The following is a 23,399-nucleotide window of genomic DNA, read 5'->3' as shown; positions in this document are numbered from 1 at the left end:
AACTCTCACGTGTGCCAAGGCGCAACAGAGTCGAATATTTAGCGCACCGGGATATTTCAAGAAAATAGAAAATAACAGTAGGATATTTTGAAAAATATTTCGAAAAATCCTAAACCTCGTTACCATAGGATAATTCGAAGAATCTTAAACATTCTTGCAAATATTAAATGACAAAATAATTCTTCTCTCCTGATTTTATTCAGATTCTTTAAATAACTTTACAAGGATAAATAATATAAGATGAAATACTGGTGTTATCAGATCTCCTAATGTCAACCAATGAGCTATTTTTGTTTAGAAACCAACCAAAACTCAATTTATTCAACAATTGTTTATTAATCACGCTTCAGTCTGACATGCTTTTCAAGCACACTCAGCACTAATTGGGGGAAAAAAGGACTTCAAAGAGGTAAATCTCTATGGAGAGGTACACTGGTAGTCATCTTGATTGACAGCAATTGAGCAGAACTACCATTGGAGATGCCTTATTGACTCCAGCAAACTCCCTTTGGAATAAAATTGGAGCAACATATCTCTGCAAGTGAGGCATATACTGATGTAACTCACTATCAATCAATTGAAGATCCTTTTACACTAACCAACTGAATAATTGCAAAATGAAGTATGAATCTCAACTCAAACACATAATATATAAGAGAAGATTAATCAATTATTGTTCATCGAAAATGATCTTTTTAGTACCATTGAAACAAATGAGAGAAATTCACAGTGAAACAAATGAGGCATTTTCACTAATGCCTCTCCTCTGACTCTGCACTTCTATCAGAAGTGTCTAGACAAATTTCAAGCACTAGCATTTGGGAAGACTTCTGCATCCTCGCAGAAGTTGATTAGTCTGATATCTGGCCCTACAGATTCTTTAGTCCTTCCACAAAGCCTTGCTCCTGCAGAAAATGGATACTGCAGCAGGAGGTCTAGAACATAGGGTCTGCAGAGTTATTAAGTCTAACATTTCTAACTTGTACTGGTATCATACATTTGGCTTCAAAACCCCTGTAGTTCTTCTCAAGTTTTCAATCGTTTGACTCTTCCACGTTTCAGATATATGGGCAACCCATGATATGAATTTTGAAACTAACCATAGAGCCCATATGCAGAGATGTTGTGAGCACAACAGATGTGGGAAATCACAGAACACACCTGTAGAGAACTTAAGCTAATCCCAAATGATCTGCCTACTAATCCAATATTCATTTCTCTTTCCTCAAACTGAATTCATCTCATAAGCTTGGAAGTTCAACAAAGCTAACTCACTACTTTTTTTTTTCTTTTTATCTTTGAAAGATCATAGTGAAGCAGGCAAGAACATTAGAGGTATCAACAGGAACTAGACGAACAATCTCAATCGCTACATGATCTTTTGGACAAGAGAATAGTCTTAATGAAACAAAATGGGAAAAAGTGTCAGATAGCAAAATTCAAAATGATGAACAATGGTTCAAAAACACATCGGTCTATTTTGTAGATTACAGTAATTAAACTTCCAAGTTATCTATCTTTCACATTTATAAAATTATAAACTACTACAAAAATTAATGGCATGCGAAAACAAAAGCTCTTCTCCAACAAACGCAAGATAGATTCAGATTCTAAAACTCTATTCACCTAATCAATCCTACAAAGGCTATTTTCCTAAAATGGCAAAAAGGATTATGCTAAATGATTGTTTTAGCTAAAAGGTCAAATATGCCAGTATAATTGCGTAGGGAGAAGAACAAGAAATCTTCTTGAGATTAAAATGATGTGCATAGGTGATAGGTCCGTAAACAAAGAGAGCTGCTCATGAATAGGCTCAGTCTCAGTTCATTTAATAAATAAGCTGATTGTGAACACAAAATTAAGTTTGATTATTAAACAAGCCATACTCGTATAAACTTCATTTTTAATATTTTATAGTATTATTTTAATTTTGTAATGTGAATACTTTAAAAGATAAAATGGGAATTATCTTCGTAAAATGATGGATATAGCTTGAATTATTATTTTTGTGAGCCTTAATATATATGTGTGTGTGCGCGCATGCGCGCATAATGAATTTATATACATACTATAAATTAACATACATATAGACTCAAGATTTGATTGTTTAAGATTCAAGTTCATTTATTTAATTGAATCAAATGATAAATTCTTGACAATAATTAATTAACTAATTATTAGTATGGATTTACGAAAAAATAAAAAATAAACAATTGTGATATTTACTTCATATAAGGAATAAATAAGTTAATTGAGAAGCTTGTGAACAAGCTCGAGTTCATTCAAAAAATAAATAAACCGAGCTAGAACAGATTATCTACTTTTGTCATAAGCTCAAACTCAACTCATGTTCAAAATAAAATTAAAGGAATCGACTTTAACATTCAATATTCAATTCGACTGGGCTCGATTATAGCCTTGATGCGCATAATGAGCAAAACTCAATTCAGTTATTGCACTTGTAATTGTAGAGAACTTTTACCTAAAAGTTCAAACACTACGAAAATAGAAACACATGCAAAGCAAGGACTGAAGTTTGAAAGTTTGCATTCAAAACATTGTAAACATTTCATGATTATCCTAGAACATTTTCTCTCAGCTGCCCCAAAGTCACAACTAATTACTAATATAGATATAAACCAAACATTATGAATCTTAAAATAGCCTTAAGAGTCAAGACCCACGGAGTTGAAAACAAATGGCCTAAGCAGGCCATTTGGTTCAAGGCATTCCAGAATCCCATGAAAGATCACCTACATTTCCACAAATAAGATGCTTGGAATGTGGGCTTTCCTCATTTGGCTTGCTATTTAATGTTCCATTCTGTGAAACTAAAACATGTTTTATCTAAGTTCTCAAAGATGCACCTATGCTGGAGACAGTGGCCGGCAGGTGGCTGACACAGTGATCAGGGAAGATGACTATGCAGGTGGCCGTTGGAGGTGACCAACAGGTGGTGGTCGGCAAATGATGGCCGAAATCATGGAAACTAAGTGGGAGCATTTAGACATGACACAGTTGACACTACCCAACATTCGCACCAGGTATGAATCTCAGAATGTCACAAAATGCGAGAATGTAATACCTACAAAAATATCAGATTGCTAGAATTTTCGGTACAAAACCAGACACGTATATGGGAATACTCGCAGATTCCAGAACGCAATATGGGATTCCTGCCAAGATTTCTTGAACCAAACGGTCCCTAAAGTGGCTCCTCCAATACTTATAAATTAGCACTTAGGAAAATAAATGCATAACAGAGCAGATGATATAGCTCTCTCAAACAAGTCTATGTTTGGTAATGTCTCTGAAAACATTTTTCTTAGACGAAAACACACTTTTTTAAAAACCATTAACAAACAACTTAAAACACAAAATACTTTGTACAGAACTTTTCACGCCTTATAAAAATATTTTGACAAAACAAGTGCTTAATTTTTTCAGGTGTAGAGAGTAATTTATTATGTAAGATTTTTTTAAAAAAATTTATTATGTAATAATTTCTTTTCAAAAAAAAAAAAAAAAAAAAAGTGACCGTGTGACCACCTTCAGCGGAGGAGAGGGTAGCCAGGCGGCCACCACGACAAACTTGGGGTGCCAACGTGGCCACCCCGACCTGATTGGGGTGGCCATGAGACATCCCTCTCCTCCAAAGAGAGAAGCCACACAGGCAGTCACCTTTTACTAAAAAAAAAAATTGTTTTCTTCCTATAAGCAAGAAGTCAGTTATACATTTCCTTGTATTTTCTCAAAATATGAAGTTGTACCCCCACAAAAAAAATTTCTCAAATGTAGACTCACCAAAAAACACTTATCGCTTTTATATCACATCAAACCCACTGCTCTACCAAGAATCTCAAAATAGCCAAGTTTATAGAGCGACAGTATGTTACTAGCCTGGTTCATACGAAATTCCAAGTCATCTAGGAGTATGGATTCAAAGTATCTCCATACAATTCCTAAGAACACCTCCCACGTCTGTGAGGTTCAAGATTACCAATGAAGCAACCTTATAGGTTGAGTTGCAAGGGCTTAGCTTCAACAAAAGTTTGCTAAACTTCTGAATCTACACAAAAACATACTGTAAATAATCTGAAAGTCTTATGCAGACAGTAACTGAAAACCATATCACATATAATAAACTAAAAGCAAGTGTTGAAACCCCCAGAACTGACAGCTAACTCACTTTTGCTAATAAGCTTTCTATCGACTCTTTGCTTTTCTGCTGAAAAATAAGGTTTTTAATAGTCTCAAGAGAATAAAATTTAAAAATCATAGTAAAGATTAAGAATGAATTTTATTGCTTGGTGTGAACTAGATAGCCTCAAAATAATAAACCACAGTCCCCTGCTCCTATCCGGAAACTAAAAACAGCCATATATACTGAGCCAGAGTGTGTTACTTAGCCTGATTCATACGAAATCCCAAGACATATAGGAGAATCGATTTGAAGTGTCTCAATATAATTCCTAAGAACATCTCCCACATCTGTGAGGTTCAAGATTACCAACGAAGTAACCTTATTGGTTGAGCTACAAGCTTTAGCTTCAACCGATTTGCTCAACCTCTCAATCTACACCAAAAACATACCATAAATAATCTGAAAGTCTTATGCAGACAATAACTGAATACAAGATCACATACAATAAACTAGCAGCAATTGTTGAAAACCCCAGAATGTGGCTATAAGTGCTCGAACTGTTATTTCCATAATTAAAGGAAAAAAAAAAAATCAAGAGACACACTTCAGAGGAATGTTACCATCTGTCGGCACATAAATACTGCTATGGTAGAAATACTTATTTCCCAATTAGGAAATGACAAAAAAGAACCTAACAGTAAATGGGAACTGGTAAGTGCAGGCCCAATGACTTGGAAGGCATTCCACTTGCACTTTCCTCCTATCATCATTTACAACCAAATGATAGGCAATGTGCCAATTGCAATTTGTTCCAACATGCTAGGACAAAATGGAGCAAAAATAAAAGCATGGCCACCATTTTTGGTAATCCACTTTAATTAGCCATCAAATTTGAGAGAAACAAAATGTAGTAAAACTAGTAGCATACTTAAAAACGCAGTACAGTCATATCTACTATTCATAGGTAGTCCTAGCTCTTTTTCACCCAAATACAAGCTCACACTAAATAATCAAATCTCATGAAGATCAAGAACCTCACCTCTCTCTACTCTTGATTAGACCCAACATGAGGATGGTATGACCAATCCCTCTGCTGCATCATACCGTACACACCATGCGACTCAAACCCGTGATTCCCCACTGGCATACCCATATGCCCGACCCCGAGAACCGGCATCTGCATCATCGGCGGCGGATATGGCATAGGAATCTGCATATGCGCTCCGGTTTCGTGCTGCGGAACTGGCGTCGATGCAAACAGCTGGTGGTCGGACGTCGAAGAGGCCATGCCGGAGGGGCCCACCTCGCCGGGCAACCCGTGCATTCTCTTCAGGTAAAGCCGGTACTTCTGGAGGTGGCTCGCCACGTTCTCGCAGGTCAGGCCCTCCATGTTCATCAGTTGCATGATCGTTTTGGGCACCGCGTTCTTGATCCCCAGGTGGCCCACCACGTCCACGAATCGCTTGTGCAGCTGCGGAGTCCACACCAAATGCGGCGGCTTCAGGGTCCGCGCGGTCTACGACGGGTCGTCGCTCGCGTTCTCCGCTCAGAGTGCTGAATCGGCCTCGAGCTCCCCGCAGTCGATTCTTCTAGTCTTTCTCCTAGCCACCCTCTTTGTTAGGGGGTGGCTAGCAGCCACCTTGGTCAAAGTGGTGGAGCCATCCCTCAAGCCACCCCCTAACAAAGAGGGTGGTTGTGAGCAACCATGGTGATGGTATAGCATTTTTTCTGGCTTTCTTTCTTTTTCTTTTTTCTTTTATTTTTTTATCTGAGAGGCATAATTTTGTTTTCATAACATTTCTAAAAAACAAAAAATACTGACGGAGGTCTCAAATTTAGGATAACTTAAGCATTTAAGCTCAGGTCTTAAATCTATCAAATCGAAAAATGGAATCTTAAATTCAAAATGACAAAAAGTATAGAAGGTTGATGGCCTGATTTCCCTTATTTATTGTAGTACAAGATAAACTGCCAAGAAAACCTATAAAAATTAAAGATTTCTACCTTCTTCCTTTAAAATATCCGAACACACAACAATAAGAAACGAGAGTATGCTGATGCTATCAGGAATGTAAGTCAAAATTATGGGAAGCAAGTTGAGATCACCAAAGGATGATCAATTAGTTCCTCATGCTAGCCCAACATGGCAAATATCATTTTGTGGCGAGGAGCTGTGCGCGCTTAAAGTCTTGCAGCATATAAATAGTTACTGACATCTAGACAGGTGCTCTTATTTAAGTGAAATGGAGATTGCTAAACTCACCAAAAATGAACATTTAAACAAAAACAAGCTCTTTGGTAACCAAATATCTTTGGCTGGTTTGTACGTAGAAGGAGCTTTTGTATAAGCTTAGTCCCTACCGATGGCTTCCTAGAGACTTTCAGAACTTATGTATTACAAACAACAAACAAGACATACGAAAATTGTACACCCCAACTTGGAGAAATAATTAGTCAGCCTCTGCGAGAGTACATCCAGTGCAGTAAACCATCAAACTACATATTTTTTTCTAAAAAAAAAAAAAAAAAAATAATAATAATAATAATAATAATAATAATAATAATAAAAAAGGACAACAACAACAACAAAATATACGATTTCTTACCCATTCCAAATTTCTGCATTGGGGAGAAGGGAGAGGGGAGGGGAGGTGCATGGCACAGATAAACTGGAACACAGACTGTAGCCACTTTTATTCCTCTTTCTACTAGAACCCACCTCAATCTTACATATCTAAAGAATTTGCAGAGGTCTTCTCTGAAATTACAAACTATAATTAATTACTTCTGCTGAGCTTCGTAGTCCAAATTGATCACTCATCATTTCTTCCTCATGGATGGCATATTGGATTTATTTATTGGAGATTCCCTTTGGCTAAATGTGTCATAATTGTGTGGTTGGTTTTCTCTCAACTATAAACTTTCATTGCCATCCTTAGAGAGGTCCTTAATATTTCGAAGGTAACCAAACCTAAAATTCCTTACTTTTTTCACCTAATTATTTATGACTATATCCTAATAGGATAGAACTGACACCTCCAATGATTTCACCTTCACTTTTTCTTTTTGATAAGTATTTCAGATTCAATTTTTTGACCATGAAAAGCAAAAATAAAAGAAAATGGTCTGACATAACCAAAAAAAAATTCATCAGCAATCAATAAAAACCATTAAAAAAAAAAAAAAAAAAAGATAAAGATAGAGCCTTAATTATGTACAGTATCCATTTGATCAGAACTCAAAATTACCCAATAAAAATCCTCTACTTAGAATTATAAGCACCAAAATCCCATGTAAACCATAAACAAGAATGTAAAACACAGGTTGGATTAAGTGCTTAATACAGAAATTTACCTCCTTATTGACATCTGGGTGATACTTTAGAGCAAGTTTACGATAAGCCCTTTTGATTTCACCCGGAGTTGCAGAGGGAGACACCCCCAATACCTCATAAGGAGACTCTCTGCGACTCGCTCTCAAAGGGGAAATACTTCTTCTTCTTGTTTTCTGCTTGTAATTCCAGAAGCTGCAGATGGGTATCGAAGATTTGGTTTGGTTTTGCAAAGGGAGAAGCGAAAGGTGAGGAAGAGATCTGAAGCAGAGGTGAGAGAAACAGGGGATGGTGGTGTCACTGGTGTGTGGTGTCAGAGGTAGAGCCAATCCATGCATGTTCGTCAAGTAATCTGTGAATCTTTGCTCGCTCGTGTCAATGAAGACTCTCGTTGAGACATGTTCTTTCACTATTGGTCCGGTTTTTTTTTGATGTGGCCTACCTATTATAGATCACAATGCACAACCACCATCGATGGTCAGAAATGGTCGTGAACAGTAGCCTATCTTTCAGTGACCAATTTATTGAGCAAGCTACTCTTCAGTCTTCACATTTATTATTAAACCGGTTTTAAGTGTTATTTTTAAGAGTAATTTTTTCATATCCATTTAACATGACGTTGTGTGATTAATTTTTCTTTTTTAAGTAATTAACATGAAAATTACTTAAAACACGCTATGTTAATTAACAATAAATAAATATAAAGATTAACATTATTCTTATTTGGTTGCATTGTATCTTATGTCATGAATACACATAACATTCGTACTGTATTAATGTGGTAAGGTTAATAGTCCTTATATCAGCATTGTTTTTTTCTTAAAAAAATAATAATAAATAAAAATAAAAATAAAAATCTAAGAGCTACTTGCCTAGCCCTTGCCATGTCAGCATAATGTGATCTTGGAATGAAGTATAACATTATTTTATTTAAAAATTGAGAAAAAGTAAGTCTATTTAGTATATGGTTATCTGACTATCATACAATTTAATAATGTTGCACTAAAAATTAGTTATTATATCAGTATTTGTAAATTTTTTTTTTTTTTTTAAAAAAAAAAAGAAATTAATGGTTAATTTTTACTACCACGTCATTTTAGTTGAATGACAATCATATGTCTGTCTATTAACTAGCATTGCTCGAAAAATGTTATTCTTTCTTCACACCACAATTATATTATGCTATGTGGCATGAGCAAGTAGCCCTTAAATCAGTCTTTATTTAAAAAATAAAATCAAAAACTCAAGGGCTACTATAACCCATGCCACATCAGCATAATATAATTGAAGTGTGAAGTATAAGTTTAATTTTTAAAAAAAAAATTATATAAAGTAGCAACATATACATACCATTAAACACCTGAAATTTAATCTAAACTATAAAATAAAACTCCTTCGATCTTTTTACTTAAGATGGAACTTATTTAAAGAGTCTAAACTACCAACAAAATGCCAGTGTACTCAAGAATGGCCGTACATGTCATCTTGCACTTTTGGTCTGAGGGCGATTATATATGAGCACTGACCAAGGCAAATTTCACAGTAAGACTAATTTGCTTCCTCATCACATGTGTGTCTCATAGGTAGTCCAGAAAATATAACATCAGGCAAGTACTTCACTAACGTTATAACTTAAACCTTAAGAAAATGCTTGCATCCTATATTCTTACACATCCAATTACATGGATCCATTTTTTATTTTACTATACACACACACATATATATATATATATATATATATAATCAGAAAAACAAGGGTCAATCATCATAAACCCATCTGCATTATGCCTGATAATCATGACTAGTGCCTCAGCTCCATATCTCATCTTCGATGATGTTCATTTCTGAGATACAGTTGAGGGAAGATCTTGAAAAGAATGTCATCAACATGTTTGGAGTACCATATTCTCCATCTCTTCCAAAACATAAGGGGCCCAATTACAATTCCAAAGCCAAAAACAAATCCCAGTTCAGCACTTATGTAATTCCACTCAATCACAATCCTAGAATTCGAATGAGATTCTTCATATGTTGGAGGCGATAATCGTGGCTCCTCATATATGCATTTTGATTTCAAAGGCAAACCACATAATCCTTTGTTTCCTTTAAAGGAATTTTCCGAAAATGTACCAAACTGCTTGATGAATGGAATTTGCCCCACAAATTGATTGAATGAAAGGTTGAGAACTGATAGGAAAATAAGACCATCGGCAAGTTGCACAGGAATTTTACCAGAAAGCTCGTTGCTTGATAGGTCTAGTGATTCAAGATTACTCAATTTTCCTAAAGATGGTGAAATTTGACCCGTCAAAGTATTATGCGACATGTTGAGAATATATAGCAATGTGAGTTCTTCAATTTCTTCAGGTATAGGACCATGAAAATTGTTGCAAGAAAAGTCAAGGGTGGTGAAGATAATTTGGATATCCACCAACTTCAATGGTGAGCCTTTGATAGTAATTGTAACTGTATCTTGATAACCAACGATGATTGTCTCTACCATTTCATCCAATTGTGATTGGCCCTCCTTATCCTCATGGTCCATCATTGCCATCCAATTAGACTGGGGAATTATTGGAAGCCTACCAGTAAATTTGTTTAAAGCTATATCTACAATTTGAAGCAGTGGCCAAGTAGCATTAGGGTTTAAATGAGCAATGGGCCCATAAAATTTATTAGATCGCAAAACAAGAATCTTCAACATAGATGTGTTCTTCAAGTAAAATGGGAAGGTGCTCTCGATATGGTTGTTCCCAATATCCAAGACCTCCAACCAGGTGCAGTTGGCCAAAGATTTTGGTAACCCTCCTTCTAGTTGGTTCTTATTGAGAGCTAAAGTGTGTAAACCACAATAATTCGGAAATGCATCAGGAATTGTGCCATTGAGGTTGTTTGTCATTAGATTCAGCACCATAAGTGTATCAGTCCTCTCAATCAAGCATTGGGGAATTGTGCCACTGAAAGAATTATTAGATAGATCTAGAACTTCAAGATTTGTAACATTGCATATTGATCTAGGGATGCTCCCATTGAATTTATTACTAGAAAGAGACAAGAGTGTAGTGGAAGCAAGGGATTGACTGAAGCTTACTGGTACAAAGGAATGGAAATTATTGCTCGAGAAATCCAAGTTAAAGACATTTGAAATAACTGGGAGTTGCCCTTGGAGCTGATTGAAGTGAAGGTTTAGGCTATAAAGAGAAAGATTGAGGATGGGTCCTTCCAAAGTTACCAAAAAATTATAAGAGAGATCCAGGTCATAAAGATAATGAAGTTTCTAGACCCAATTGGGTATCTCTCCATAGATTTGGTTGTCTGAAAGGTCTAGACATATTAAACTAGATTGGTTTCTCAAGAAATCAGGAAATGTTTTCAACTTGTTGTGTGAAAGATCAACATGAACAAGATTTTTTAGCTGGTGAATGACACCAAGCTGCAATGAGCTGTTAAAGTGGTTTGAAGAAAGTGAGAGGGTTTTAAGACCTTGAAGTTCCAAGATAAATATGGGTATTGGCCCTCCCAAATTGTTGCTACTCAAATCAAGCGTTTCCAGCAGGTGAGAAGAAATGTTGGAAAATTCGTTGATTTGACCAGAAAATTGGTTGTTGGAAAGCTGTAATTTCCGCAATGATGGAAGAGAAAATAGACAAATTGGAATCTGGCCACTTAGTGAATTCTCACTCAAGTCAAGAATCCTCACATTCTTGGTCGTGCTGAAAAGTGGAATTGATCCATTGAAACTATTGTATGACATGTCCAAAGAGACTAATTGTGTGAGGTTTGCCATTGAATTTGGAATTGATCCAATGAAATTGCATCTTCGAAGATGTATTGTTGACAACATTTTCAGGTTACCAATAGAAGGTGGTAATGTCCCGGAAAATTTTGTTTTGCTAAGCAGCATGGTTCGAAGAGATCCATTAGGAGGAAATTCTGGCAAAGAACCTTCAAGCAGTTTATTAAATGATAAGTCAAGCATTTGTAGCGTTGGAACCTGAAAAATCCTTTTCGGAAATTTTCCATTCAACCCACTAGCAGATAAATGTAAGGATGTCAAATTTTTGAAATCTGCAAAAAAATCTGGAACTGGAGCAGAAAAGTCATTACCATTCAAACGAATAATTGAGAGGGACTTAAGATTCCGCAAGGAGGAATCAATAGGGCCTGAAAGATTGCAGACTGACAAGCTCAACACTCTCAGATTTGGGAGTGAAGATGATAAGGCCTGACACTCTCAGATTTATAGTACATCATCAAGATGAAGTTCTATAAGCCCCGAAAGGTTCTGAATGAGCATATTTAAATTTGGATCCTCAAGATTAAGGTTATTGTAAGATAAATCAAGAGTAACCAACCTTGTTAAGCGTGAAATCGCAATAGGAATCTGCCCTTCAAAGCCAGCATTTGATAGATTCAAATAACTAAAATTCGCAAGCTTGTCAAACTCTGATGGAATCTCATGATACTTGCTGAAATCGTTACAAGCCAAACTGAGGCTCTGGAGATGCTGAAGACTGAAGAGGCTGCTTGAATTGTTGAGTCCACCCGTGATGTATTCATCAGCCAGGTCGAGACCAATAATACGCCCCTCGTAGCAGGTTACGCCTTCCCAAGAACAACAATCAGCACTTTGATTCCACCGAGCAAGTTTTGTGGACATAGCAGGATCGAATGTGAGGTTGTTCTTCAATTGCAGCAACAAGGACTGCTGATTGCCGAAACATTGGCCGGCAGACACCCCAAAGACACAAATACTAAGGAAAAGTGAGCATATGGCCATTAAGAAAAGCCATGAAAAGACCAGAAATCTCATTGGAGGCCGTTATAAGAGACACCCTTTACAATATAGAATGGAAGAGGTGGTGCTATTAATGGTGGATTCAAGAGGGTATTAATTTCTTTTCTGTGCGATTATGTGTGTGTGTGTATATATATATAGATGGGGGTTGTGGCCCTGAGTACATACAGTAAGCAGAAAATATAATGGTGGGAATGGATCAGGCGACTAAAGCTCCATGAACACGACTTTTTGACCTCTGACTCTGAGTCTTGGCCGACCAAATAGAGAGTGTGGAATGGGAGATAGAAGAAGAAGAAGAAGAAGCAGCGAAGTAGGAGAAGTGATTCAAAGCAGCCTGCATGAGTCTGAATTTCTTTCTTTATTCTTTTATTCTTCTGAGTACTTTGTGGGGGGTTTACATAGCTCCTGGTCAAACATTTTAAATTTTCATATAATTTTGCTTTAAGTCTTTTGAATAAGTGGTCGTTTAATATGATATCAGATAAATTTGAAATATGACTAGAAATAGTTCAATCCATTTACCTTACCTAACCAAGAAAATTAGGTGCAAGTTTCTTTCAAGTCTTTTCTTGTTAAAAAAGCTGCTTTCTGCTTTCCATTTTTCTTTGATTCATCTAATTCAGTCACACCACATGGTGTACAATCCACCTGAATTGGCCACATCTGTCGACCGTCAACCCATTACAGAATCCAAATCTTAAAGCTATCACTTTTCACCGTGTAAATAAATAGAAGGAAAAAAAAAAAAAAAAAAAAAAAAAAAACAAAGAAAATTAAGAACTTCCCACTATCAAATAATGTCTTTTACACGTCCATGAGCAGGATTCCCATGCAGTAGCCTATTTCTTGTCTAATTAATTAATATGACCATGAAACGATGGACGGTGGGTGGTGCACTTCTATGAAATTACTCTACTCCTTTTCTTCTTCTATGAATTACTTTTCTTTTTTTTTCTTTCTTTATCGTTTTCTTGATTGTGATCTCTGTTTTTCCAATGTGAAAAGTTACAAAAGGAAAAGAAGATTGCCGCCTCAATTATTCAAGGTAGGTAGAATTCTTATGAATGTTTGCTTCAAGTTGGCACAACCTTCAAATTCAACACAAAAAAAACAATCCAATGCTCGTTTAAAGTAAATTTCTAAGTCTTTAATAATTTAATGATTTATTCGGTAGTATTATGACATGGCATTGCCAATCCATCCTCAGATAAGCCCATGTTTAAAAGAAGAAAACAAAAAAAAAAAAAAGGTAATGCTACATACAATACCATCATCCCACCCTCATCCCATTGTGGCAGTGTCCATAACTCTTAAATCAGCCCTTAAAAAAAAAAAAAAAAAAAAATGGTATTGCTATTTAGAAAAATGTTAGTTTGTTATACGTCCGTCATGCAACTGAGATGACAGTAACAATAAAAATCAACATTATTATTGACTTTCAACTCAAGTCTTTTAATTTTACTTAAATTTTTTAGATAAGTAATTATCTAATATGGTATTAGAGGCAAAAATTATGAGTTCAAACCCGCATGCATGTCTTCACTTTTCACCGTGTAAAAGGATGAAAAGAAAGAAAGAAAGAAAGAAAATTAAGAAGACTTGCAGGTCTTCCATGATCAAATGATGTCTTTGACACGGCCATGAGCTGGATTTCCATGCAGTAGCCTATTTCTTGTCTAATCAATATGACCATGAAACGGTGGAAGGTCGGTGGTGCACTTCTATCAAACTACTCCACTTATTTATTTATTTTTTTTGTGATTTCTGTTTTTCCAATGTGAAAAGTTACAAAAGGAAAAGAAGATTGCCGCCTCAACTATTAAGGTGCAGTAGGTATGAATGTGCGCTTCAAGTTGGCACGATTTCCGAACTCAACATGAAAGGACAATTCAATGCTTGTTTAAAGTAAATTTTTAAGTCTTTAATCATTTTATGATTTATTCGGTACTATGTTGATATGATACTATCAATCCATCCTTAAATCAATCATTGTTAAAAATAAAAATAACGCTACATATGACACCATCATCCCACCCCCATCTCATTGAAGTGGTGTTCAACCCTTGAATCAGCTTTTTTTTTAAAATAAAATAAAATAAATAAAAGCAAAAAGAGTTGTTATTTAAGAAACCATTATACGACTATCATACTACTGAGATGACATGAGTCACACGACAATAAAAACCAACATTTTGATCGGTAAGTGCTTGTAATTCTATGATATTTGTTCTATCGGATGTCTAAGAGGAACATATTGTTGCTTGGAATTTAATGATATTCGAGTATTTATGCAATTATGCTAATCTTGGGTACGGGTACTATAATGAAGCAATCAAGCATTTCAATCAAGATGGAGAAGGAAGAGGAAAAGAAGCTTGATCATCTGACTTTCACACTGCTTCTCTTCTCACAGCATGTAGTCGTGTTGCCGGTTGGAATGGTTGAACTCTCTTAAGCGTGCTGAGGCACAACAGAGTCAGATATTTAGCACACCCGAATATTTCGAGGAAATAGAAAATAACACTATAATATTTTGAGAAATATATCGAAGAATCCTAAACCTCGTTACCTAAAGGTAATTTGAAGATTCTTAAATGTTCTTACAAATATTAAACGACAAAATAATTCTTCTCTCCTGATTTCATTCAGATTCTTTAAATAACTTTACAAGGATAAATAATATAAGATGAAATACTGGTGCTATCAGATCTCCTAATGTCATCTTTCAAGATCACATATTATAACTTATCATCCTCTAAAAGTCTTATACTATTAAATTATCAAAAGATCAAAAAAAAAAACAAAATAAATTGGACTTTATCACCTAATCCTAGTTAACAGTTGATGTTGATCTCATTCGGGTCAGCTTCCATGCAACTTCATGATTGGCCACGTAATAAACTAGAAAAAGTATTTTCCACTGGATGCAAGAAAAGTAGGGGATTGTGCCAAGATTAGAGAGAGGTACCACCAGAGGGAAGCCTCATAAAAGTGCAATTAAGATAATGAAAAGGCATCAACCAATGAGCTATTTTTGTTTAGAAACCAACCAAAACTCAATTTATTCAACAATTGTTTATTAATCAGGCTTCAGTCTGACATGCTTTTCAAGCACACTCAGCACTAATTGGGGGGAAAAAAGGACTTCAAAGAGGTAAATCTCTATGAACAGGTACACTGGTAGTCATCTTGATTGACAGCAATTGAGCAGAACTACCATTGGAGATGCCTTATTGACTCCAGCAAACTCCCTTTGGAATAAAATTGGAGCAACATATCTCTGCAAGTGAGGCATATACTGGTGTAACTCACTATCAATCAATTAAAGATCCTTTTACACTACCCAACTGAATAATTGCAAAATGAAGCATGAATCTCAACTCAAACACATAATATATAAGAGAAGATTAATCAATTATTGTTCATCAAAAATGATCTTTTTAGTACCATTGAAACAAATGAGAGAAATTCAGAGTGAAACAAATGAGGCATTTTCACTAATGCCTCTCCTCTGACTCTGCACTTCTATCAGAAGTGTTTAGACAAATTTCAAGCACTAGCATTTGGGAAGATTTCTGCATCCTTGCAGAAGTTGATTCGTCTGATATCTGGCCCTACAGATTCTTTAGTCCTTCCACAAAGCCTTGCTCCTGCAGAAAATGGATACTGCAGCAGGAGTTCTAAAACATAGGGTCTGCAGAGTTTTTAAGTCTAACATTTCTAACTTGTACTGGTATCATACATTTGGCTTCAAAACCACTGTAGTTCTTCTCAAGTTTTCAATCGTTTGACTCTTCCACGTTTCAGATATATGGGCAACACATGATATGAATTTTGAAACTAACCATAGAGCCCATATGCAGAGATGTTGTGAGCACAACAGATGTGGGAAATCACAGAACACACCTGTAGAGAACTTAAGCTAATCCCAAATGATCTGCCTACTAATCCAATATTCATTTCTCTTTCCTCAAACTGAATTCATCTCATAAGCTTGGAAGTTCAACAAAGCTAATTCACTACTTTTTTTTTTTTCTTTTTATCTTTGAAAGATCATAGTGAAGCAGGCAAGAACATTAGAGGTATCAACAGGAACTAGATGAACAATCTGAATCGCTACATGATCTTTTGGACAAGAGAATAGTCTTAATGAAACAAAATGGGAAACAAGTGTCGGCTGGTAAAATTCAAAATGATGAACAATGGTTCAAAAACACATCGATCTATTTTGTTGATTACAGTAATTAAACTTCCAAGATATCTATCTTTCACATTTATAAAATTATGAACCACTACAAAAATTAATGGTATGCGAAAACAAAAGCTCTTCTCCAACAAATGCAAGGTAGACTCAGATTCTAAAACTCTATTCACCTAATCAATCCTACAAAGGCTATTTTCCTAAAATGGCAAAAAGGATTATGCTAAATGATTGTTTTAGCTAAAAGGTCAAATATGCTAGTATAATTGCGTAGGGAGAAGAACAACAAATCAACAAATCTTATTGAGATTAAAATGATGTGCATAGGTCTGTAAACGAATAGAGCTGCTCATGAATAGGCTCGGTCTCAATTCATTTAATAAATAAGCTAACTGTGAGCACAAAATTAAGTCTGATTATTAAACAAGCCATACTCATATAAACTTCATTTTTAATATTTTATACTATTATTTTAATTTTGTAACGCAAATACTTTAAAAGATAAAATGGGAATTATCTTCGTAATATGATGGATATAGCTTGAATTATTGTTTTTGTGAGCCTTAATATATATATATATATATATATATATATATATATATATATATATGTGTGTGTGTGTGTGTGTAGTATTATTTTAATTTTGTAACGCAAATACTTTAAAAGATAAAATGGGAATTATCTTCGTAATATGATGGATATAGATTGAATTATTGTTTTTGTAAGCCTTAATATATATATATATATATATATATATATATATGTGTGTGTGTGTGCATAATGAATTTATATACATACTATAAATTAACATACATATAGACTCAAGATTTGATTGTTTAAGATTCAAGTTAATTTATTTAATTGAATCAAATGATAAAAACTTGACAATAATTAATTAACTAATTATTAGTATGAATTTACGACGAAAAAAATAAACAATTGTGATATTTACTTTATATAAGGAATGAATAAGTTAATTGATAAGCTCGTGAACAAGCTCGAGTTCATTCAAAAAGTAAATAAACCGAGCTAGAAGCCTAGAACAGATTATCTAGTTCTGTCATAAGCTCAAACTCAACTCATGTTCAAAATAAAATTAAAGGAATCGACTTTAACATTCAATATTCAATTCGACTCGGCTCGATTATAGCCTTGATGCGCATAATGAGCAAAACTCAATTCAGTTATTGCACTTGTAATTGTAGAGAACTTTTACCTAGACGTTCAAACACTACGAAAATAGAAACACATGCAAAGCAAGGACTGAAGTTTGAAAGTTTGCATTCAAAACATTGTAAACATTTCATGATTCTCCTAGAACATTTTCTCTCAGCTGCCCCAAAGTCACAACTAATTACTAATATAGGTATAAACCAAACATTATGAATCTTAAAATAGCCTCAAGAGTCAAGACCCACAGAGTTGAAAACAAATGGCCTAAGGAGGCCATTTGGTTCAAGGCATTCCAGAATCCCATGAAAGACCACCTACATTTCCACAAATAAGATGCTTGGGAATGTGGGCTTTCCTCATTTGGCTTGCTATTTAATGTTCCATTCTGTGAAACTAAAACATGTTTTATCTAAGTTCTCAAAGATGCACCTATGCCGGAGATAGTGGCCGGCAGGTGGCTAGCACAGTGATCAGGAAAGATGGACTATGCAGGTGGCCGTTGGAGGTGACCAACAGGTGGTGGTCGGCAAATGATGGCCGAAATCATGGAAACTAGGTGGGAGCATTTAGACATGACACAGTTGACAGTACCCAACATTCGCACCAGGTGTGAATCTCAGAATGTCACAAAATGCGAGAATGTGATACCTACAAAAATATCAAATTGCTAGAATTTTCGGTACAAAACCAGACACGTATATGGGAATACTCGCAGATTCCAGAACGCAATATGGGATTCCTGCCAAGATTTCTTGAACCAAACGGTACCTAAAGTGGATCCTCCAATACTTACAAATTAGCACTTAGGAAAATTAAATGCATAACAGAGCAGATGATATAGCTCTCTCAAATAAGGCTATGTTTGGTAATGTCTCTGAAAACATTTTCCTTAGACAAAAACACACTTTTTTTTAAAACCATTAACAAACAACTTAAAACACAAAATACTTTGTAGAGAACTTTTCACGCCTTATAAAAATATTTTGACAAAACAGGTGCTCAATTTTTTTTAGGTGTAGAGAGTAATTTATTATGTAAGAATTTTTTTTTTTTTTTTAAAAAAAAAAGTGACCGTGTGACCACCTTCGGCAGAGGAGTGGGTAGCCAGGCGGCCACCACGACAAACTTGGGGTGGCCACGTGGCCACCCTGACCTGATAGGGGTGGCCATGTAGCCATCCCTCTCCTCCAATGAGAGAAGCCACGCAGGCAGTCACCTTTTTCAAAGAAAAAAAATTGTTTTCTTCCTATAAGCAAGAAGTCAGTTATACATTTCCTTGTATTTTCTCAAAATATGCAGCTGTACCCCCACAAAAAACATTTTCTCAAATGTAGACTTACCAAAAAACACTTATCACTTTTATATCACATCAAACCCACTGCTCTACCAAGAATCTCAAAATAGCCAAGTTTATAGAGCGACAGTATGTTACTAGCCTGGTTCATACGAAATTCCAAGTCATCTAGGAGTATGGATTCAAAGTATCTCCATACAATTCCTAAGAACACCTCCCACGTCTGTGAGGTTCAAGATTACCAATGAAGCAACCTTATAGGTTGAGTTGCAAGAGCTTAGCTTCAACCAAAGTTTGCTCAACTTCTGAATCTACACAAAAACATACTGTAAATAATCTGAAAGTCTAATGCAGACAGTAACTGAAAACCATATCACATATAATAAACTAAAAGCAAGTGTTGAAACCCCCAGAACTGACAGCTAACTCACTTTTGCTAATAAGCTTTCTATCGACTCTTTGCTTTTCTGCTGAAAAATAAGGTTTTTAATACAGTCTCAAGAGAATAAAATTTAAAAATCATAGTAAAGATTAAGAATGAATTTTATTGCTTGGTGTGAACTAGATAGCCTAAAAATAATAAACCACAATCCCCTGCTGCTATCCGGAAACTAAAAACAGCCATATATACTGAGCCAAAGTGTGTTACTTAGCCTGATTCATACGAAATCCCAAGACATATAGGAGAATCGATTTGAAGTGTCTCCATATAATTCCTAAGAACATCTCCCACATCTGTGAGGTTCAAGATTACCAACGAAGTAACCTTATAGGTTGAGCTGCAAGCTTTAGCTTCAACCGATTTGCTCAACTTCTCAATCTACACCAAAAACATACCATAAATAATCTGAAAGTCTTTTGCAGACAATAACTGAATACAAGATCACATACAATAAACTAGCAGCAATTGTTGAAAACCCCAGAATGTGGCTATAAGTGCTCGAACAACTGTTATTTCCATAATTAATGGGAAAAAAAAAATCAAGAGACATACTTCAGAGGAATGTTACCATCTGTCGGCACATAAATACTGCTATGGTAGAAATACTTATTTCCCAATAGGAAATGACAAAAAAGAACCTAACAGTAAATGGGAACTGGTAAGTGCAGGCCCAATGACTTGGAAGGCATTCCACTTGCACTTTCCTCCTATCATCATTTACAACCTAATGATAGGCAATGTGCCAATTGCAATTTGTTCCAACACGCTAGGACAAAATGGAGCAAAAATAAAAGCATGGCCACCATTTTTGGTAATCCACTTCAATTAGCCATCAAATTTGAGAGAAACAAAATGTAGTAAAACTAGTAGCATACTTAAAAACGCAGTACAATCATATCTGCTATTCATAGGTAGTCCTAGCTCTTTTTCACCCAAATACAAGCTCACACTAAATAATCAAATCTCATGAAGATCAAGAACCTCACCTCTCTCTACTCTTGATTAGACCCAACATGAGGATGGTACGACCAATCCCTCTGCTGCATCATACCGTATGCACCATGCGACTCGAACCCGTGATTCCCTACCGGCATACCCATGTGCCCGACCCCGAGAACCGGCATCTGCATCATCGGCGGCGGATATGGCATAGGAATCTGCATATGCGCTCCGGTTTCGTGCTGCGGAACCGGCGTCGACGCAAACAGCTGGTGGTCGGACGTCGAAGAGGCCGTGCCGGAGGGGCCCACCTCGCCGGGCAACCCGTGCATTCTCTTCAGGTAAAGCCGGTACTTCTGGAGGTGGCTCGCCACGTTCTCGCGGGTCAGGCCCTCCACGTTCATCAGTTGCATGATCGTTTTGGGCACCGCGTTCTTGATCCCCAGGTGGCCCACCACGTCCACGAACCGCTTGTGCAGCTGCGGAGTCCACACCAAACGCGGCCGCTTCAGGGTCCGCGCGGTCGACGACGGGTCGTCGCTCGCGTTCTCCGCTCGGAGCGCTGAATCGGCCTCGAGCTCCCCGCAGTCGATTCTTCTAGTCTTTCTCGGGTCGTTCCCGGAGCCCGACCCCGACCCGTCCCGATCGATGATCTCGTCAGGCTCCTCCACCACCATCAGTTCACCGGCGGGGCTCTCGGCAAAAGATTTGAAGTTGTCGCTGGTAGAGAACCCCAGCCCCTTGGAGAGCGTGGAGAGCGTGGTCTGCGACGCCCGGTTGACCTCAAGCGTTGTCCGGTACGGTTCCGGCGATATGCTGAAAGCCGAGGCCAGCTCCGGCGGGATCAACGGCTGTGACAACGGCGTGAGATCGTCGGCGTTCGGAAGCCCTGTCTCCCACTCCGCCACTCGCTCCTCATACTCGGCCATCTTCACCTCCTCACCCATCATTCACACAAACACAGGAAAACCACAATCTTTCCTAGCGGTTCATACGGTCATATATCCGATATATCTGCGAATTTCGGCTTCGGTTATTGGATCTGAGAGAAGAAACAGATATTTCGTGTTATTCGGAGGCGCGTTTGGGCTTTGAGGAAAGGAAAACGATAGGGAAAGAAAAGTGCAATATCTGATTCCAGATCGGTCTTCTATTTGTGCCAACGTGGACGACTCAGCCGGATATTTTTGATCCTCTAAATATCTACCCCATGTTCACCTCTTTCCCCACTCGCCTACTCACATTTCACTCTATACTCGCTCCATATTGTCGAAACGCGTCCTCCTGGTGATTTGAAATTACGGATATAGATATCTGGTTAAGGTTGTGTGATTTGATGCGACTCGCCACGTGAGCAAAGTGCGCGCGCTTTTCGGGGCTTTTTTCGTATTTTCACAAATATCGTTCTGAACCGACCTGAAAATCCGTGGTTTTTTTGAAGCTTTTTGATTTTGTTTTGGAGTGGGTGAACCAATAGGTAAAGAGAGTGTTGGCTGACAGCTGGAGAGGGGAAACGTGGGCGTTTTGTGACGGCATAGTTTCGGCGGTGATGCGTTCTCTTCCTATTGGATGGTGATGCAAATTATAGGGGCATCCTTCTCCATGATGGGAATCAGACGGCGGGTAATAATCATATGTGGCCGTACAAAAGAACAGAAATTATGATTGGACTGTTAATGGTCAGAGAGCTCTATTGAAGCACAGCATCTTTTTCATTGAGAATATTTTTTTTATGTTAAAAAAATAGAAGTAATATTATTTTAATATTAAAATTGAAAGGTAAAATTTATAATATTACGTCTCATTTTACCCTAAACGAATACTCTTCATTTCAAATAAAATGAAAATAATTTTATTCGGCTCGAATTTGACTAGGTGTTCGGACAACCAAACATCTACCGAGATTAGTAGGTGCGTAAAAGAAGTCTTAAAATTATTTGTCCAACCAAATACTTATCTCAATTTTGTATTATTAGACTGATATGATAACGTCAATCAACATTTAATTATTTTTCTTTTTAACAATTGCTAATTCAGTGATTAATGAACACTACCTCACAATTGCCAAGTAATTGTTATAAGAAATTTCACAAAATTCTCATAAATTTGTACGCATTTTGAAAGAAACTTGAAGTTCAAAAATCTTAATTAATAGTATCGAGCTTGTCAATGTCTTTAAATTACCACGTTTTTGTTAGCATTTTTTATTAAATCTTATCAAAATTCTCAAAATACTCTTATTTTTTATTATAAAATAAAAAATTATAAAGATTCATACGTTTATTTAGTGTTAGACGAACTTATTTAGTATTAAACGAGTGAAAGTTGATCGGAGTTTTCTCAGATTTTGATTGTTAGGTAATTGGGATCTCTGAAACAATTGCTGCAATTGGACATTAGAAAAAGGACGTGGCTGGTCGAGACAAAGATTGGCGCAAGATGCACCGTGCACGTGGGAGATGATGACACTTGAAGTTGCCCGAATTGCCAAATCTAATTAGCACTTCCCCTTATCCGGTTCCTAGTTTTTTAGTTGTCCACCTTTGTTTGCTTTAAAAAAAAAAAAAAAACAAAGCAACTCTTAATGAGGAAAAGAATATTGAACTCTTAATGTTTGCAATCAACATTGGTTCTTAAAAGCAATGCCTCCTCTTGCTTTTATTCCCCTCTCATTTGGCACTAAGAACAAGGATTTCTTCATTTATTATCTGAATTGCAAGATATTCATAATTCTCACACTAGATATAAGACCCACTTACTTAGAACAGCCCAAAATGAGTTGACTTATCCATATTTGAAGGAATTTTTCGTTCTGGAAATAGATAATAATACATTTTCTACATGCAAAACAAGTCATTAATTTGTTTTAACTTCATGTACACTGATATTAGCCTAATTGGTATAAAAAGAATGAAATTGTTAAGTATAATAGGACTTTTATCTTTGAGAAACAGGAGTTATAAGATCCAACCTATCATATATCACATTTTGGAGTGCATGACCTAAGTAATCAGTTTGCGAATTGTTGGATCAAAATTCTTTACAAATCAAGATCTCGCCTCTTATACCCGTCC

The 23,399-nt window shown here is 36.4% G+C and overlaps 1 protein-coding gene, 1 long non-coding RNA gene and 2 pseudogenes across 9 annotated transcripts; all 4 read right to left on the bottom strand.

Annotated features, from left to right (window-relative positions):
- Positions 1–168: 168 nt before the first annotated feature.
- On the bottom strand, positions 169–7,879 carry LOC132163533 (uncharacterized). 3 transcript variants are annotated; one of them, XR_015912997.1, is made up of 2 exons: positions 7,499–7,879; positions 169–535 (listed from the first exon to the last, which is right to left on the bottom strand). It is a non-coding gene; the product is annotated as an uncharacterized LOC132163533 (long non-coding RNA). The 3 variants fall into 3 exon arrangements; XR_015912998.1 differs by lacking the exon at positions 169–535 and adding an exon at positions 3,860–4,069; XR_015912999.1 differs by lacking the exon at positions 169–535 and adding an exon at positions 3,860–4,063.
- On the bottom strand, positions 4,981–5,867 carry LOC132163083 (transcription factor BOA pseudogene; annotated as a pseudogene).
- Positions 7,880–9,297: 1,418 nt separating the features above from the next.
- On the bottom strand, positions 9,298–12,288 carry LOC132163082 (receptor-like protein 7; annotated as a pseudogene).
- A 3,040-nt stretch (positions 12,289–15,328) lies between these two features.
- Positions 15,329–21,456, bottom strand: LOC132163818 (transcription factor PCL1). Of its 6 annotated transcripts, none has more exons than XR_015913007.1 (3): positions 20,373–21,454; positions 19,087–19,764; positions 15,329–15,556 (listed from the first exon to the last, which is right to left on the bottom strand). XR_015913007.1 is itself a non-coding variant. In XM_059574195.2 (2 exons), the coding sequence occupies exon 1, from the start codon at positions 21,273–21,275 to the stop codon at positions 20,379–20,381; it is 897 nt and encodes a 298-aa protein (XP_059430178.2). In that variant the 5' UTR covers positions 21,276–21,456; the 3' UTR covers positions 15,329–15,556; positions 20,373–20,378. The 6 variants fall into 6 exon arrangements, 3 of the variants coding, with proteins under 3 accessions (XP_059430178.2, XP_059430177.2, XP_059430175.2); XR_009438332.2 differs by lacking the exon at positions 15,329–15,556 and having other exon boundaries at positions 19,046–19,255; positions 19,376–19,764; XR_009438333.2 differs by lacking the exon at positions 15,329–15,556 and having other exon boundaries at positions 19,046–19,249; positions 19,376–19,764.
- Positions 21,457–23,399: the final 1,943 nt, after the last annotated feature.

The sequence above is a fragment of the Corylus avellana genome, chromosome 8 (assembly GCF_965113065.1).
Source record: "Corylus avellana chromosome 8, dhCorAvel1.hap1.2, whole genome shotgun sequence".
In the NCBI taxonomy this organism is placed as follows: domain Eukaryota; kingdom Viridiplantae; phylum Streptophyta; class Magnoliopsida; order Fagales; family Betulaceae; genus Corylus; species Corylus avellana.
The sequence above is the reverse complement of the archived record's forward strand: the minus strand, read 5'-3'. Positions and strand labels throughout refer to the sequence as shown.